This window comes from Ptychodera flava, chromosome 6, assembly GCF_041260155.1.
Source record: "Ptychodera flava strain L36383 chromosome 6, AS_Pfla_20210202, whole genome shotgun sequence".
Taxonomy (NCBI): Eukaryota; Metazoa; Hemichordata; class Enteropneusta; family Ptychoderidae; genus Ptychodera; species Ptychodera flava.
The window spans coordinates 1,419,461-1,438,352 of NC_091933.1; the positions used below are offsets into that span (position 1 = coordinate 1,419,461).

General features: G+C 35.4%; 1 protein-coding gene across 2 annotated transcripts in view; it reads right to left on the reverse strand.

The window, feature by feature from the left end:
• LOC139134552 (protein MON2 homolog) overlaps positions 1–18,892 on the reverse strand; it is an 81,849-nt gene that overhangs the window by 57,836 nt on the left and 5,121 nt on the right. For both annotated transcript variants that reach the window (XM_070701436.1, XM_070701434.1), the window contains exons 2-5: positions 13,775–13,838; positions 12,184–12,311; positions 10,446–10,577; positions 4,352–4,481 (exon numbers count right to left, since the gene is read on the reverse strand). In XM_070701436.1, the coding sequence (XP_070557537.1) occupies positions 4,352–4,481; positions 10,446–10,577; positions 12,184–12,311; positions 13,775–13,838 (454 nt within the window). The remainder of the gene's footprint in view (positions 1–4,351; positions 4,482–10,445; positions 10,578–12,183; positions 12,312–13,774; positions 13,839–18,892) is intronic.

Below are 18,892 nucleotides of genomic sequence, written 5' to 3' on the forward strand. Positions count from 1 at the left end.
TTTGACCAAAAATGGAAGAAAATGCCCCAAAAATACAAAATTACAGATTTCATAAGAAATTCAATATATATTACTTAGTTGACCTAAAGAAACCTGTATACCAAATTTCAAAACTATCAGACCAGCGCTTTTTGAGAAGTAAATTTTTTGACCAAAAATGGCAAAAATTGCCTTAAAAAATGCAAATTTGCACATTTCTGCACAATTTGAACAAATCTGAAATAGATCATCCCTAGGGACATATGTACCAAATATCAAAGCTATCTGACTGGTAGTTTTGAAGAAGAAGATTTTTAAAGATTTTTTTACCAAAAATGACAAAAATTGCCTTAAAAATACAAATATGCAAATTTCACCACGATTTGCACAAATCTGACTGAAGTCACCCTAAGTAAACTGCATATCAAATTTCAAAGCGCATATCAAATTTCAAAGCAATCGGACAAGCGGTTTCAGAGAAGAAGATTTTTTTACCAAAAACACCAAAAAATGCCCCAAAAATACAAATATGCAAATTTCACCAAGACTTAAGAAAACTTACGTGAGGTCATCCCAAGTGAACTGCATATAAAATTTCAAAGCAATTGGACTTGCGGTTTCAGAGGAGAATGCAATTGTTGACGGACGACGACGGATGACGACGACGACGGAAAATCAACCTATTTTATAAGCTCCGCGTCGCTGACAGCGGAGCTAATAAAATCGGTTGAAACATGCTTGAGTAATGGCTCTATACATGAAAAAATCGTAATAAAATGGCTGCCTGGCGGCCATATTGGATTGTATCACAAAACAAATTGACATGCATATGTATGACATAGGTCAATGTCCTTGTACCCAGTTTGAATAAAATCAGTTGATACATGTCTGAGTTACGGCTCTGTACATGAAACAATTGTAACAAAATGGCCGCACGGCAGCCATATTGGATCGTATCACAAAACAAATTGACGTGCATATATATGACATTAGTCAATGTCCTTGTACCAACTTTGAATAAAACCGGTTGAAACATGCCTGAGTTATGGCTCTGTACATGAAAAAATTGTAACAAAATGGCCGCACGGCAGCCATATTGGATCGTATCACAAAACAAATTGACGTGAGTCTCTATGTCATTAGTCAATGTCCTTGTACCAACTTTGAATAAAATTGGTTGAAACATGCCTGAGTAATGGCTCTATACATGAAAAATACCGTCAATGACGCTGTACCTTCTCTAATGTGTGGCCAGGTCAGGTAATTGGTTGTTGGCATGGAGTTGTTGGTAATACAGTAGTTGATGATGTAGGGGCATGAGGTGGGATATGGACCCAAAGAACCCAAAAGATGATTAAATACATCAATCAAAAAAATTCTAAGCTACAGTATAAACTGCTTAAAGATAGTTCAATGTGGAAAAAAGTTAAACAATTCAGAAATAAGAATTAACAGTCCAAAATAGTAATGACGCACTTCCTTACTGACCTGAGTGCATGTGAAATACACAACCTGGCATCTGTAAATTAAATGTATACCAAGTGATCATTTCCAGTCACTTTTAACTGTTTTTAATGGATTTTCCAAAAAGTCCTGTGGAAATGATGAAAAACGCCTATCTGGTCTTGTGTTTGTATAACCTCACGGCTGATAATTGTCATAGTATTGAAAAAAATTGAAAGTGAAGAAATTACTGTTTTAATAGGCATATTTTCCTTGAAATACATGACCGTGTAAAGAATATATGCTAAAAGTGTTTAAGAGTAAATTTCTTTTCAAAAAATAATTTAATTTGTGACCAAAGGATTTTTATTCTTTGAGTTTACAAATTCAAACATTGCAATTTGTTCAATCATCTTGTGCAGTGCAAAATTTATAAAATGACTGAAAAACGAAAAAAATTGGCAGAATTACAGTCTTTGTGATGTAAAATTATGGGTTGACATCACGATAACTGTTAATCTGTTTGAAGTACTAATATACTATAATTTAAAAAAGAAAAATTCATGCAGAAACGGTAAAATATATTGTCAGCAATGTAGTGTTAATTTTGACTTTACATCAAAATATGCCTTTGCTGGATACCAAATATATAGGGCGAAATATCAGCCATGTTCAGCAAAATCCACACACAGCATTGATCCTTTTCTAATTTGATTTGATTTGCTTATGTTATCCTTGTATGACAGTCAGTACAATATGGAACTTGAACACAACACAGTGAATAAGTATGCTGTAAATGAAATGGTGTGGCTGCATCCACATGCAGCAATAGGAGTGCCTTTGTCTCTCACCCCTCATTTCCAACCTGTCCCATCCCTGAAAAAATAGTTTGGTCTTATATTTATAATGTTAATAATTTCTGTATTGTTAAAATGTGCGTATCTCAAAAACTTTTGATCATAAACATTTTCATTGTTTTTTATAGCTGACCAATCAGTTAACCTATTTATTTTGAATATTTGCACATTTTTCCTCAGTATTTGACATTTTCTGAATACCTTCTTATTCAGTTTGTCATTTTCTAAAAGTTTAAATGCTCCATTGTGTGGTCAAGCTTTCCACAAGCATCAAATGTGGTACTTCATATACGAGGGTCTGCCTCTAGAGGACGGGCATCATGAACACTCCTGTGTTTGTTGGTTAATTCCTCCACGTAAACTTCTGATTGTACTGTAAACATTGAACATGGCCGACGTCCGATTTTCCTGTCTAAAACTTTCACTCATTTTCGTTCATATGACTCTGAAACTCCAGGAAACGATTGGGAAGAAGGGTTATCTTGAATATTGAGGTACTCGCCGATATTTTGCAAAATTAATGAGAAAAAATGCAAGGAAAATGCCGACAGGCTTACACAATGACAGTTTTCAGACTCGGAGGCATTTGATCATCTGCAGATTATGCAACAGGCCCAGATCACGTGAGGCCATGAGGGATATCCACGCAACTCAGTACCAAACACTAGCGCTCACAGAGTGAGCAAACACAAAGTGAGTACCCCTAACGTCAGCTCAGTAGTCTGTAATAGATTGTAGTCAACTAAGAAACCTTGGAGAAAGCTTAACACTGTGGCTATGCCGCTAAGTCCCTTTTGATTTTTGTCATAGCTCAAAATCGTTCTCCCACACCTCAACCTGAGCCATGAACACCCCCACCAGTTTATGATATGACCCATCACAATGGCATGACGTCAACGGATCTTGACAGACGGAAGTCTTGACAGACGGAAGTTCTTGACAGCAGCATATTGGTTTTCAACTCTAATACCTTCTCTGTCTATAAATAGACACGAGAAGGTAAAAAATCGTAATAAAATGGCCACCTGGCAGCCATATTGGATCGTATCACAAAACAAATGAGTGTGCATTTGAATGACATAAGAAGTAATCCTTGTACCAAGTTTGAATGAAATCGCTCCAGGCATCTCTGAGATATCTGTGTGAATGGACGGATGCACGCACGGACGCACACAAGGATGCACGCACGCACGGACACACCGACATGACCAAACCTATAAGTCCCCCCGGACTGTGTCCGTGGGAACTAAAAATGAAAATCTATCTAACATTACAATGTGCTTTTTGAACTGAGAATGAATACAGATATTACATACTGTAAACAGAAACAGAATGAGGTAGACATCAATGCAAAACAGAAAACAATACCGGTATTTACAAAATAGCACCTATTCAAAATCCTAGTGTAACATATATATATCACACATTTCACCTTATCCTGCCAGGTTTATCTGTTGTTATCATGTCAAGTTGATGAAAAACCGTAAAGTATAATATGTCTAATGTAACACATTATATTTAAAACACCGCAGCATTTCAAGTCACCTATATACATGCCTGGACATAACTGGATTTATACTCATCTCCTTTAATTTTTATACTGATTATGAACGACTGGCCTAGCACAAAGAGTACATGCAGCACTGTCATACGTTTTCTATAATGTATCAACAGATAGAATTTGTACTCATGTCAAAGTGTGAAATTCTGATGTGCACTTTGTTCCCTATGATATTTTACTATAAAAAAGAAATTCAAACTGGGCATACTTTGTTCAGAGTGATTTTACTGGTTTGAAGTCAAACTTCGGCAGCATGGCTTGCATATCAGCCTTTCACAAACTTTAGAAAGGTGATGAAAGTTTTCTGTATTAACTCTGAGAACCAGCACACTTCCTCCGCTGTGATTATTTATTGATTGTGATCACCAACCAAAATAGAAATATATGAGTTCTGGCAAGGAAGTGAGACTTGCAAATACATGTATGGTATGAAGTGCTTTGTAAATAGATGACAAAGATGTCTATTGGTTAACTCTCACAGAAAGAACCATTTACTGAGTAAGTTTCCTACCTTTGAGTGTTTCATCTTCATTGAGTACTCTCTCAAATACAATTGTCACGACTTGTCTTACTGTGGCGGAAGCTGTATTACTGGTTGTGGTGTCTTTGAAGAAATGTAATCGGAAACATATCACTATTGCCTACAAGAACAAAAGACAATGTCAATATTAATAAAACCATGCAACATAGTATAGTATGAAACTGCTGTTACAAATGCAATAACATGTCTCATATTAGGCATAGAGTATCACAAAGACTACAAAGAATATCTGCAGAGGAAGTACAAAAGCACTTTGGTGAATACACATGTTATGTATTGATTGGCTAGTAAGTTGTTTCCTTGGCCTTGTTTATGGGTCCAGAGGCTAGTGTACATATTGAACAGTTCTCATTCAAGTCTTTTCACCAAAATCACAGTGGGAAAGAACAATGCAAAACAACCTCTGTTTTCATTAAAAGTCACATAAGATAGTAAGTTTTGTTGTAGTTATCATCTTTGAAATCTTCAACGCCCAAAAGTTATGTCTCATGCTTGCAGACGACCACTTTTGGTTTGTTTACAAAATAATAGTTGTTTACAAACAAAAGTAGACGGGGTTACAAGAGCTCATTAACAAAAGTGTACGGCATAATATTTTAATAATATTTTTGGTATTGCAGTGCAGTGCAAATACCAATGGTATACTTAAACTGTGGTATGTGTGTGTGTGTGTGTGTGTGTGTGTGTGTGTGTGTGTGTGTATATACATATATATATATATATATATATATATATATACAGAATATCCTAATATGTTACCCAAAACATTTATAGGCAAGAGCAAGGAAAAAGCCAGGAATTCACTAACAAAGCATAGTCAAGTGCGATAATTAGGCTTTCCTCTCATCAGAGCCTATTAAGAAATATTTATGGTCAGCTTAAAACCCTTTATTCCTATTACCATACCACCAAGCCAAACAAAATCCCTTGTTTTTATGAAAATTTAGTATGCAAGGGACTGTTTTGCCCTGTAACAGCTACCAGTAAATAGAAGTACACAGAACAATGATAGACACATTCCTTTTAAGTGTGTGTGTGTGAAAATGATACTTATACCTTCAGCAGAGTTGTCTATTTATGTGTTCAACTATTAAAAGTAGCTGATGAAATACCGTGACATTTTCAGGTTGTACACTTTCCTCTAAAAATTGTTAATACTAAGAATTATAGTCATCAGATAATATGTATACTTGTGAAAGCCCTTTGTGTGCTTCACTACAAACTGTAAACATTAGAACACTAATATGTGCATATGTGTGATATCTGCTGCTCATTTGGCGTCGTTACAAAAGTTGTTAAAAGTAATTAATCTGGGACTTATCTTTAAAAGTAAAAGTTAAATTTAGCATATTAGTTAAAATACATTATGTATTGTCTGTGTTGCACATCAAATAAATCCTAGTTTATGTTTGAGGTGGTATTTAGCAAATATTTGTAATTATCTGTTTTATAATCACACATGTTCATAGGGTTGAAAACGTCATTTATATTAACTAATAATAGTCAGTCTTGTGGCTGGAATTGACCAATGAAGGTGTTAATAGTCAGTCCTGTGGCTTAAATTGACCAATGAAGGAGTTTCAAATGGTCGAGGCACACATCACGGTATAACCATATGTACTGAAATTCAACATACACACATCAAAGATTTACAAAGTCTTGACATGAAAAGATTCAACCATTTGAAGTTTTGTTGTAGTTCCATTTCATCTTGCATGTCATTAATTCAGTGGCTATCAATAGCGGGACCATGGTGAATGTTTTGGTAGTAGATCATAATCAAGTTCAAATTCACTCAATCATGATTAAATTACCGCATATAAAGTCAAAAATGCAAAATTTCTACTGTTATCATGAATTTCAATTTTTGCCTCACCACTGGCACTTCTAAACCAAATATGAAAGCCTTCCCATAAGGCATTTCCAAGAACATGATTTTGCAAGAAAACTATCTAAAAACACTGAGTGTCAAAGTCATTGTAATATCTGAACAAATCTCATTTAGGTCATCCCAGTGACAAACACACCAACCACCAATGAAACACAAACCACTTTTTTATCAGACCACAGATAAAAAGTGCAATTGTCAAGTCAATAAGATTTGTATTTTCAACATAATTTGACCATTTACCAAATATAATCAAGTTACATTGTTTAATTATTTATTGACAATGAAGGCTTCCAAACATGCACACCAAAGGATGAAACATTTTTTGCCTGTGAAACCAAAAGAAGACTTTGAAAAACTGAAATATTGCATTTAAAGTCAGAGGGATGGTGTTTACATTGGCCATCTAGTAATTTTCAAGGTATTTAACAATTATAATGCACAATAGTGAATTAGTTGAAGGATGGAAAGGTGATTAATGTGTCATTTGTTATGTTTTTATGTGAAATCTCTTACAGTCACTGTATATCAACTACCCAATGCTGACACTGATATCTCTTACAGTCACTGTATCAACTACCCAATGCTGACACTGATATCTCTTACAGTCACTGTATCAACTACCCAATGCTGACACTGATATCTCTTACAGTCACTGTATATCAACTACCCAATGCTGACACTGATATCTCTTACAGTCACTGTATATCAACTACCCAATGCTGACACTGAAATCTCTTACAGTCACTGTATCAACTACCCAATGCTGACACTGATATCTCTTACAGTCACTGTATATCAACTACCCAATGCTGACACTGATATCTCTTACAGTCACTGTATATCAACTACCCAATGCTGACACTGATATCTCTTACAGTCACTGTATATCAACTACCCAATGCTGACACTGATATCTCTTACAGTCACTGTATATCAACTACCCAATGCTGACACTGATATCTCTTACAGTCACTGTATATCAACTACCCAATGCTGACACTGATATCTCTTACAGTCACTGTAACTCACTTACAGTCACTGTATCAACTACCCAATGCTGACACTGATATCTCTTACAGTCACTGTATACCAACTACCCAATGCTGACACTGATATCTCTTACAGTCACTGTATCACTACCCATGCTGACACTGATATCTCTTACAGTCACTGTATCAACTACCCAATGCTGACACTGATATCTCTTACAGTCACTGTATCAACTACCCAATGCTGACACTGATATCTCTTACAGTCACTGTATATCAACTACCCAATGCTGACACTGATATCTCTTACAGTCACTGTATCAACTACCCAATGCTGACACTGATATCTCTTACAGTCACTGTATATCAACTACCCAATGCTGACACTGATATCTCTTACAGTCACTGTATATCAACTACCCAATGCTGACACTGATATCTCTTACAGTCACTGTATATCAACTACCCAATGCTGACACTGATATCTCTGACAGTCACTGTATCAACTACCCAATGCTGACACTGATATCTCTTACAGTCACTGTATCAACTACCCAATGCTGACACTGATATCTCTTACAGTCACTGTATATCAACTACCCAATGCTGACACTGATATCTCTTACAGTCACTGTATCAACTACCCAATGCTGACACTGATATCTCTTACAGTCACTGTATATCAACTACCCAATGCTGACACTGATATCTCTTACAGTCACTGTATCAACTACCCAATGCTGACAGTGATGTCTCTTACAGTCACTGTATATCAACTACCCAATGCTGACACTGAAATCTCTTACAGTCACTGTATCAACTACCCAATGCTGACACTGATATCTCTTACAGTCACTGTATATCAACTACCTAATGCTGACACTGATATCTCTTACAGTCACTGTATCAACTACCCAATGCTGACACTGATATCTCTTACAATCACTGTATATCAACTACCCAATGCTGACACTGAAATCTCTTACAGTCACTGTATATCAACTACCCAATGCTGACACTGATATCTCTTACAGTCACTGTATCAACTACCCAATGCTGACACTGATTAGCTCCCTCTTTAGGTAATAAGGACTTGTACAATGGACTTGTACTAAAAATCTGAAATGACTGTGTCATAAATGTACGCTGTTGTGGATTGACTGGCAACAAAATATACCATATGAAATGTGTTTATGTGACAATACTGCATGGTGATGCTCTCATTCGGGAGGAAATCAGTACTCGTACTAGTAGTGTTATTTAGACATACATATTACGTTTTAAAGGAAGCCATCAACACTAAATGTATAAAGCATTTACCTTTCTCAAGGTATAAACAAATACAGTATAAATTGTTAAAATTACCAGTAAAGTGATGCTGGAGAGATGTTATTTAAAAGAGCAAACAGATCAGATTAGCACAAAACTGGCAAACTCTGATAAATTATATTGAAAATGTAATACATATGCATTATCAGAAAAATGTTTTGTGTTCACGTGCATAATAAACATCATGAGTGCCATATATGTAAGTTTACATAACCACAGCAAGGCCAGATCCTTCACAAAAGTACCTACTTTGCATGTAAAAAGAAAGACAATCAAAAACTGTTCATGTAGTATCACTATCAGTCTCAAAAGAAAACATTAGCCTGTTGTTATCATCTTTGTAATGAACCATCTGAGTAAAAGATCTCAGCAAAAATTATTGGAACAAACTAGTAACAAAGAAGAATCAAGTCGGTGGTCAACTGTCAAGGAGTTATACATGAATATGTCTGCACAATAATTATAGTTTTCATGGTCCAAGGATGAATATTTCCTGTGGTGTGAACAGTTCAACAAAACTAACAAAGAAAACAGGACCAAGTACTGTAAAATTGCAATGACAAATCATTGCTATTTTATTTTCTGATGACTAAGTTTTAGTATTTGTTTGTCACTGTACTATAGGCAGTAATCAATCTCCTTTTCCTTGCACACGGAACATTATCAGTATTGCAAGTGGCCCTGAACCAATATTGTAACTTTGTTGTCCCAATACTTATAACTACTGGTAAACACAACAAATATGCATTTTTCACTGTTCTGGGTTCTAGACAATGGTATTTGGAAGCCTTCGTAACTCTTCTCATCAGTCACACTACATGACAAGCATTACCCAGCTATGACACTTGTCTATGCATGTATTTTACTCAGTCTTTAATATATAGGTCTTTCAGTGTCATGTAATCACTGTAGACAAGGTATATCCATACACAACAACAAATACTAATTGATTACTAAAAGACAAGGATGTTTTTGTCAAGCGTTTCTGGTCAAAGTTTGATGTTTCCTTTGAAAAACAGCACACTAAAACATTATTTTTTTTGAGACAGATAGTCCAACAATTAAGTACATGAAGCTGATAGCAATTCCTATTAGAATAATAGTACATAAGGTTCAGTCCCAACTTTCACAAAATGTTCTACCACACTGTAAAATTCCATATATGGAAAACATTCCTTTATGGGAATGAGCTAATTTTTAAAACTTTATTTTAAAAGTACCAGTTCCTTTTTTTTTAATATCTTGATATTTTTTTTTCAATTTTGCTCATGAATTCTAACATGTACAGCCTTGGTTTGACTGTACCATGCAGAGGTGATAATACAGTATTCACTTGTACCTGTACATAGTAACCACTCTTATATCAAAGTGACATCTCTAGTCCAGATACATAAAACTGGCATGCTCTTGTATTTATGTAAAAAGTTTGATACAAGTTTTGCATTTGTTTTGAGATTTTACAATGACATCAACGTGAAATGAATGACTTGCTATTGTAGTTTTATGCTGTGATGATAGTATTGATTTGTAATGTTGTGTTCCAATGCTCTACATTTCCTACTATCAATATTTAAATAAGTCCTCATGAAATTCACAAAAATTTGTCATTCATGAAAGTTTCCACGTTCAAAATATAATGAATGTTTGAAATACTCCAGTACAAATTGGGTCTTGCTGTGTTATAGAATTGATTGTCACACATCCGTCTTGACTGTGTAATGCCTTTTTATAATCAATACGGAGATGGTGTCAAAAGACAATGCGACTGGACCAATTATTTTGGCAACCAGTGACTTCAAAACTGATTTGAGCCAGAAATAATGCAATAGAGATAAAAAATTAATATCTTGCTTACCTTTGCTAAAATGTCGCCCCTAACAATGTGACTTGTTGTCAGCAAAACAAGAAGAGTCTGTAAGACTTTCACTTCTTCAATTCCACTTTCCATCATACTCCATAACATATTCACAACATTTCGTGCTGCCACCTGCAAAATAAAATCTTTGTTAACTCTTTTCATGTGTACTCTTATCACCAAGTGAGTGAATGACACTTGAGAGTCGCATTGTGAGAGACAAAACAAACATTTGTGCAGCAAATTACATGTTGATATAGGTACAGACATACTCACTGGCTATATCAAATACATTGCTCATAAACGAGTTTTCATTTTCCCCCTAAAAACAATAGCTAGCTGTTTCTAAGGGTGTAGGTGTTTCCAGGCAAATCACTGTTGACAAACTGAATTTTTTGCAAAAACTGACACATGCTCTTCCTAATTACAGATTTAAGATCTCTAAAATTTCTCATTTACTTAAATATAGAACTTGCATATAATGATTGTAGATTATTGTATGAAACAATAATAACCATCGCACACAACTGTGGCACCAGCAATGCTAAAACATTGACACACTGCCAAACAAGCTGTACAAACACTTTCATCTATTTGGACCTGTAATTCCTGAGAATCTAAGGTAGTATGATCCTTGAAGGAAAGACTTTAAGCTTTTGCTCAAACTTTCCTCAATGAAACTTTCAACAATTCCTTTATCAAATCAAGAATAAAAATTAGAGTACTAGAGAACAAATTACCTAACATTTAAAGATATTTGAGATGCAAAATGGCTGCTATGTCTGTGTTAATTCTATGAGGAAAAATGTAATTTTTGATTTTTGAAAAAAATCAACACTGAAAACTTTTCTTACTCCTAGAGCTTTAAAATGATCTGCCATAAATGGTAGATCAGAAAACAATCATACAAATTTTAGAGTCAAATATCTGTCCCCAAGGCTCATTCTATCTTAACTGAAACTTAGACTGTAGAGGGCAATGTCAAAAATCAAATATGGCAACAATATATAAACTGTAATTTCTTTAAAACCTACATATTGATATCATGAAAAGTGCATTTTAAGTGGCGATCTATCTCTGTCATGGTATTTGTTGTGGATTGTACATTGCCATGGTGATTGTTGACTTGATGATTGTACATTACCATGGTGATTGTTGACTTGTGGATTGAACATTGTCTGATGACTTTCACATTAATAAATTTATTTCGATTTGAAATACTGATAATTATTACAAAAGACCCATTCCTTTTTAATAAAGCATTCATATATTGGTTAAATCTTCAATAAATTGAAGCCTTTCACCAAAATGGTATGGTCCCTGACTAATTGTTATCAATGGTGAGTGTGCTCCAGTTTACAGGAAATATTGGCGGTGAGCAGGTTAAATAATAGCATCATTTTCATGAATAGAATCAACAGTCAACCAAATACCTGAATGCTACAAAGTCATCCTGAATATTCATGAAATGAGGAGTTATCAATATGTCTTCCATTTCAAATAATTTCATAAACTGGAAAAGTCCTCCACAGAAAATATGATGTACATTCAAATGAACATACAAGTCTCAAGTTTCTTACAACATATTTCCTTTGATTTGTATTCATGTTACTGTACTTTGAACAAACTTTGACAAGGCTAATGGGAAGTAAAAGAGATATTTTTACACTTTTAATGTGTTATTTCTGGAATCCTTTTCAAACAAAGCATGTTTATGAACACAAATCTGTTAACTTACCTCTGATAGGGCTTCATAACTGATCAATTTCTGTACTGAAACTAAACAAATTTGGACTATTTTGATGTTCTTTGTGTCACAGCCAAGTAAGAATGGTTGCAAGATTTCCCCACTGCAAGCTACCAATGCTGTGAATGATAAAGAAAAAAATAGTGAATATATGCCATGGCTACTTTAGATTTTGACATGGTAGTTCATTGCTAGAGCAATTAACCCTTTGAGTGCCGTAATTTTTCCCATCAAAATTTAAATGCAACATTTTGCCAAATTTTTTTACTTTTGTGAAATGTTTTTGATTATTTTGGACTAAATGAACATAACATTTCATTGGCTATAGGTTTTTATCAAAATTTTGGCAAAAACTTGAAAAAAATTTGAGTAGGGTATATCTTTTAAATTTGACCAAAATTGACTTTGGTGCTCAGAGGGTTGAGGTGATGTTGCACAAAATAAAAGGCATTGTGCTCAAAATCACCTTTATGCAAAGATTCATTCAATTTTCATGAATATATTAACCAAAGATAAAAAAAGTGGTTGGGTTCACCTTTTAGTATACCAGGAGTCATAAGTTCGGTGAGAAAGAAGTAAGTTTATGCAAATTCATGCAAATCCCACAATTTCTTCTTTTTTATCTTGTTTACAACATTTCAAAACAATTTTACTTTACTTGGGTTGCTTTAAATTTTGTGAAATTTTCACATTGTGTAATGTACCGGTAAATACTGTATAACAAAATGGCAATTTTGTTGTGCTGCAATAAAATTCTAACATTTTGAATAAGAGTCATTTCAATTTTGATTTCAATCACTTTTTTGTATGTCAGTCTTTCAACCCCTGCCATTTAGGAATGAGAATAGCAAACGCAAAGCAAAATCGTATTTGTTTTTCAACATTCACTCTAATTTTGGATGAGATAATACAAGTTTTGACGTTTTACATTAATTTTTTATTATTACCGGTATGAGGCCCAGGGGATTTTATGTCATTTTTGATAGGAAATACTGTTTTGAAAAAAGTTTGTTGGATAAGTGCAAATACACTTTAAGCAATAACCTCCACCATACATGTGGGTGTGACATTCAGAATGATCTGATAGGCAAGTGCTATAGGCAGCAAACTAACTTAACTTAAGTGCATACTGCCAGTTAAGGGGTTATTGCTATTACATCAAAATTTGCATCTTTGGCATTGAAAGTTGTTTCCTTTATAGTTTTAGCTCCAAAAAGGGGAAAACAGAATCAAATATGGAGCAATCATCAGTGAATGGAAATTCAGTGCCCAGGGCCAAGCATTGTCAACGAGTGGGATAGGTAGCACAAGTACTTGGTTATTCAAGTGGAACCGACATGGACAACAAAAAGTGACACTTTGCTAGTCTTACCAATCAGCAAAGCTTCCTGAACTCTCAATGGTAATGGCAGTTTGGTTAATTGGTGGTCAGACCATAAAACATTGGTCAACAAGAAATTAAAACTTCAACTGGACTTATCTGAATATACATTTTGTGAAATGTGTGTTATCTGCATGTAATAAATATATACATGTATTAAGTGGAATAAAGAAAACTGAACAAAAGTATTCACATCTGTACCTGGTATTATATCCTTATTCTTGGCCATCAATGTCTTGATCTTCAATATACCAGCTTCTGCAGCCTATGAATACAACAAGTCACATCGTTTACTTCAAATAATCTTTTCAAAGAACAACGCATGTAGTAAATATGTGTATCAATGCCTACATATGGTGATGCATGGGCAAACAAAACAAGCCTCAGCAGATTGTCTTTTGTAAGATTCCACAGATAACAAGAATAAACGGACTATTAGCTATCAGTAGCCACACAACTTTCAACTTACCACTATGCTATGATCATATTTCATGAGCATTTATGAGAGTGTACATGTAAATCTGTTTTTTACACTGAATCAGTCATTCCAAAATATTAAATTGTATGTTGGATGCCAATCATTCAAACATTCTTGTTAGGCCAGACATAACAAATAAATAATTCCTGATGATTTTGCTTTTTTTAGTCCTATAAAATACCTGCAAATCCTTCCACATAGTTTTCATTAATTTTATTTCAAAGAAATTTTATTCAGCAACTCCAATGGAGATGACTTACTGCTGAAATCACTGATGTGTTCAAACGTCAAAACAAAGGCCCACCGCCAGCGCGTCTTACCGCAAGATATTCCCAGCTGTCACTCAACTTGTCAAGTGAAACATCGACCCGCCAAACTCAAAAGATCGTGGCGCGAAATAGAAAAGTTCTACCCGCCAGAGCAAATCTGTTTAACCACGCCTCCAATTTTGACCTCAAATTTCACGATCAACAACTTTCTCAGACGTTGTTCAGACATCGTGGTCCTGTCGACTGGCGCGGCCGGCGGACATTCTGTCGTTCATCTTTGAAAATTGAAAAAATTGTGAGATGATGAACAGGATTTACCCGAACAGAACATCGACACGCCGCGGGAGAAACAACTAGAAGCATGGCTCGTAATCATGGACTATAGGACTTTGTGAAATATGCAAGAACTGGAAATCAAAGAACTGGATTTTGTTTGAGTGTTGTTCAGAAACAAATTCACATATTCATCACAGTTAGCAATGTTCTCATCGGTGAATTTCTCATAGGCTACTGGCGTCAGTTTTTTAAAAGTCCATTCCCAAACTGACCATCGGCTTCTCACACATCGTGCGACGGCACTGGTTGAGACATCTTCTGCACTATTGCCATATTCGTCATTTTCTTTTGCTTTGTTTTTCTTTGAGAGATATCTAACACTTGACACGATACAAAGCGTTGCCATTAATTTCGTAACCCACGATCGCTGAAACGGAACTTTTCGCCACCTCTCTGCATGACGAGAAAATCGCCAGTAACTTTATCCCCACCACGCAGTAAGATTTCCATTACAATCCTGCAACTTGGGCAAGATTGCCTTTCCACTCCTATATCTCCGTTTGAGCCATTAGGGTGTCATAGGAAGAAGGTAAATTAACCAGCAGAGAATTGGTTCAAGTCGGTGAATTTTCGAAAAATAAAATGATCTGTAAAAGTTCATCGTGTAAAATTTGGCAGCCCAGGTCAGGTTTACGTAGCGATCAAACGCGTTTTTATTTAGTCTGTGCAGCTACAGTGAGTGCCGGGTGAAACTTCCCTGTATCGCGTTCACCCCACTCAATGCGTTCATAATCATATCCTACTCACACGTTTCACTTGAAAACAGAACACAAATCATTGCATTCCAAGCGATCACCCAACTCACACGATCACAATCATGAACTTGAACCAAGTCTAGTAAACCAGTAAGCAAATCAAGAGAAAAGCTGTGCACAAACACGCTTCAAACACAGCGTAAGTGTGCGGTGGTCGGCGTTTGGAAGGTGGGCGTGGTTTTATGTTTTTGGTCTGGGCAGTCAAACTTTTCTGTTTCGCGCGTCGATGTTTTGAATGTGGCGGGTTCATGTTTTCGGTTGACATGTCTCTCTGACAGCCGAAAAAGTTGCGGTCAGACGTGCTGGCGGCAGTGTCTTTGTTTTTACGTTTTGAACACATTAGTGATTTCAGCAGTATTAGAGTGTAGCAACTGTATTGTTTGAAGCATGTAGTTTCTATTTCAGAATGAAGACAATCTCCTTGATTACCGTGTAAAAACACTTGGATCAAAGTACAGTGTTGTCAGACTGTCTTGTAAAATGAGTAAGGGACCTTGGTACAAAGTCATACAATTCTAAATTCTAAAATAAAATTATGCCATAATAGACAAATCATCATACCAATTGAATAGCAATTCATGTGAACACCAAACTGATAAAATCAAGCTCTCAGCAAAGATGTCTGCCCTTATAGTACATTACTGATTACATTTCTGGCTTTACAGTAACTTTACTAATGTGATTATTATTATATAGGGCTCAGCCCTTGGTGTCGCGCCAGGGGTTAAGATTGGCAATGTTATTTGTATTGATTCATGATAAACTGTAATTGTTACTTCATAAACGTTTATATAACAACTATGCCCAGTTTCCCTCTGATGAAAGCAGTTCACGTACTTACACGACGTCAAACCCTGCAGCAGGGCAGGTATAGATTTTCTGTAGCGTGTAAAAATTTTGGACAAAATAGGCAATTTTTACAATGATAACAGCCTATGGCGTTAAACAAGGGACGTATTATGCAATAATTATCATTGTAATGGTAACTGCATGCCCACCTTCCACTTGCAAGCTGAAAACTATAGCGTTCCGTCTAAAAACTTGCAATTTTTGAATCTAATTAATGACACAGGGGGCGCTCTTCTATAATTCAATCCCAGCATTCTTTGCGTATGCCCCCGTTCATATGCACGACAGTTTTCTCCGTTTATCTATATCAACGATACTTTGTATCAGCGACAAGGTGTATAATAACATTTACTGGCTAATAAAAGAGGTATATTTTATAAAAGGCATGTTATATCATAATAATTTGTTTCGTATTTGTTTATTTACGAGTACTCAAAAAAAAACATGGCGGCGCCCAATGAGAAAGAAGGGTACACTTCCGGTTACTCGCATAGTATATTATGAATAAGCGCATGCGTAGTCAGTAAGCCGCTGGCGCGACTATAATTATATATTTACTTTTAGAATATTTTTGATTCACACAACTATGGTTTCTGATACACATAGCTACATAGGATATTGATACTGAATGCAATTGCCATAGAGTAAATCATTAAACACACAAAAACCTAACTCCACATATAATCAAGACGTTGCTCATTAACTACTTCAGGTTCAGCTTCTACTGGCCTATTTTCACAACCCTAGCATGGCAAACATGCAACGTTTGCATAAATTAAAATGAGGGTTGGAATTCAGAACAGAATTCAGTGAACACAGTTGGCTTTTAAAGAGCCTCACAAGTGGTTTGTACCAATGAAAGTACAAGGATGGTATGAGGTTAAAATGTTGATGACAATAATCAATTAAGAGAAACCAACTCAGAATTTGACTACCTCTTCTTGCAATGCATTGCTGATGTGGCTGAGAAATTTACAATGTTATTACAACCAAAAAATCATTAGTTTTGTGAGTGTTTATTAGGATTAGTTAGTGTGTTATGTGAATTTAATCATTAACTAACTTAGTCTCACAGTGTTTAGGGGAACAAGAACAGACTACTATAGAAATAAATTAATAATATTGAACCATTAAATTTGTATAACTACTGAAAATCATAGCATTAATTACGAGAACCACCTGTTGTATTGATATAAACATCTAGAAAATCAGCTGTTAAAATTACAAACAAAATGAAAAATGTAGAGTTAATCACATGGACTTTTCATTTTCCAGTATGAAGGTGAGCAGGCTAGAATTAATATTTGTGGACATAGAAAACATGCATTAACACAAATGGCCTAAGGAGTCATGAGGGTTGGAGCTAGAGATAGAACACTGTCAAGAGACCCAAGAACAGCTGTCTTTCTTGTGGCCGAAGCTATTGACATGTACATGGCAATAGTCACCTTGTCTATGATTGCCACATGTGTTGCTATTGCCGCACCATAGTTTGGAACGATAAGTTTTAGATTTTATCCGGATACGTAATTGACTATCTCAACAGTTAATGTCTGAGTCCTAATTTTTTGCTGAAAATTTGGTCAATGATCTGAACTAATCATAATCTGTTGCTTGGCAGAAGAAGTAAAACATGGCTGACTTGCAGCAAGTCTGATGAAAACATACAACCGACATTATCTCATCATCGTTTTTCCTCACATACCCGTAAGAGCATTTGATCTTATCAGGGAAAAAGGACAATTTGCAAAAGTTTGGGGACCAGGGAAAGACGCTTATTTTTTTATCCACTTGCCCTTCGGGCAAGTGGGGTTTAAGTTCACTTGCCCGAATGCAAAACCACTTGCCCAGTAAAATTATGTGGTTCGTAAAGCAAAATCAGTGATTTTTTATTTCAAAACCTTTATCATGTTATTCATCAAACTTCATGATGTAGTGAAAAATGTCACTCTCTCACTATTGCTGGACAGCTCATTAATATTCATGTTCATTAATATTCATGAAAAAAATTATAATATATAATATACTTGTATGTTTACTTTCTTAGGGCTATAATAATGTACAAATAATAACAGCCACTTCCACTGTACCTTCAAGGTATTTTTTCAGTTTTAACTGAACTATACAAAAAGAAAAAATCTTTAGAAGTTATAAAGCCTGTTTTGAAGCTTCTGAAAAATAATGTACTTCTTTGTCATGTTTTTACACTGCCTATATCATCCCTCACCACCATGGCACCATGAAGTTTTCATTACATTGCACTATGCATGTTTTTCTGATGACCTAGGTGGTCTTTTTAATGCTCATGCACAGATTAAGTAAACTTTTAATCAACAACTTAGGGTGTCAGCGAGTTTACGATGTGATGCATTCTGAATTTCTCGATGTGAAATTCGGTCCGATTGCTTCTTGACAGTCATTTTAGAATGGGGAAAATTCACAAACAGAGAGGTTGGTTGCCACGGACAAGTAACTTTTGGCTCATTGACCTGAGAAATAAGTCAGTGTTCATTGAAAATTCAAAGACTGGACCCGTTGACACCAAAGCTTGCTTGTGACCATGCCATGCATGCTACGATGCTGAAGTTATTTTCGTATTCGTTTTCGTATTCGTTTTCGTATTCGTATTCGT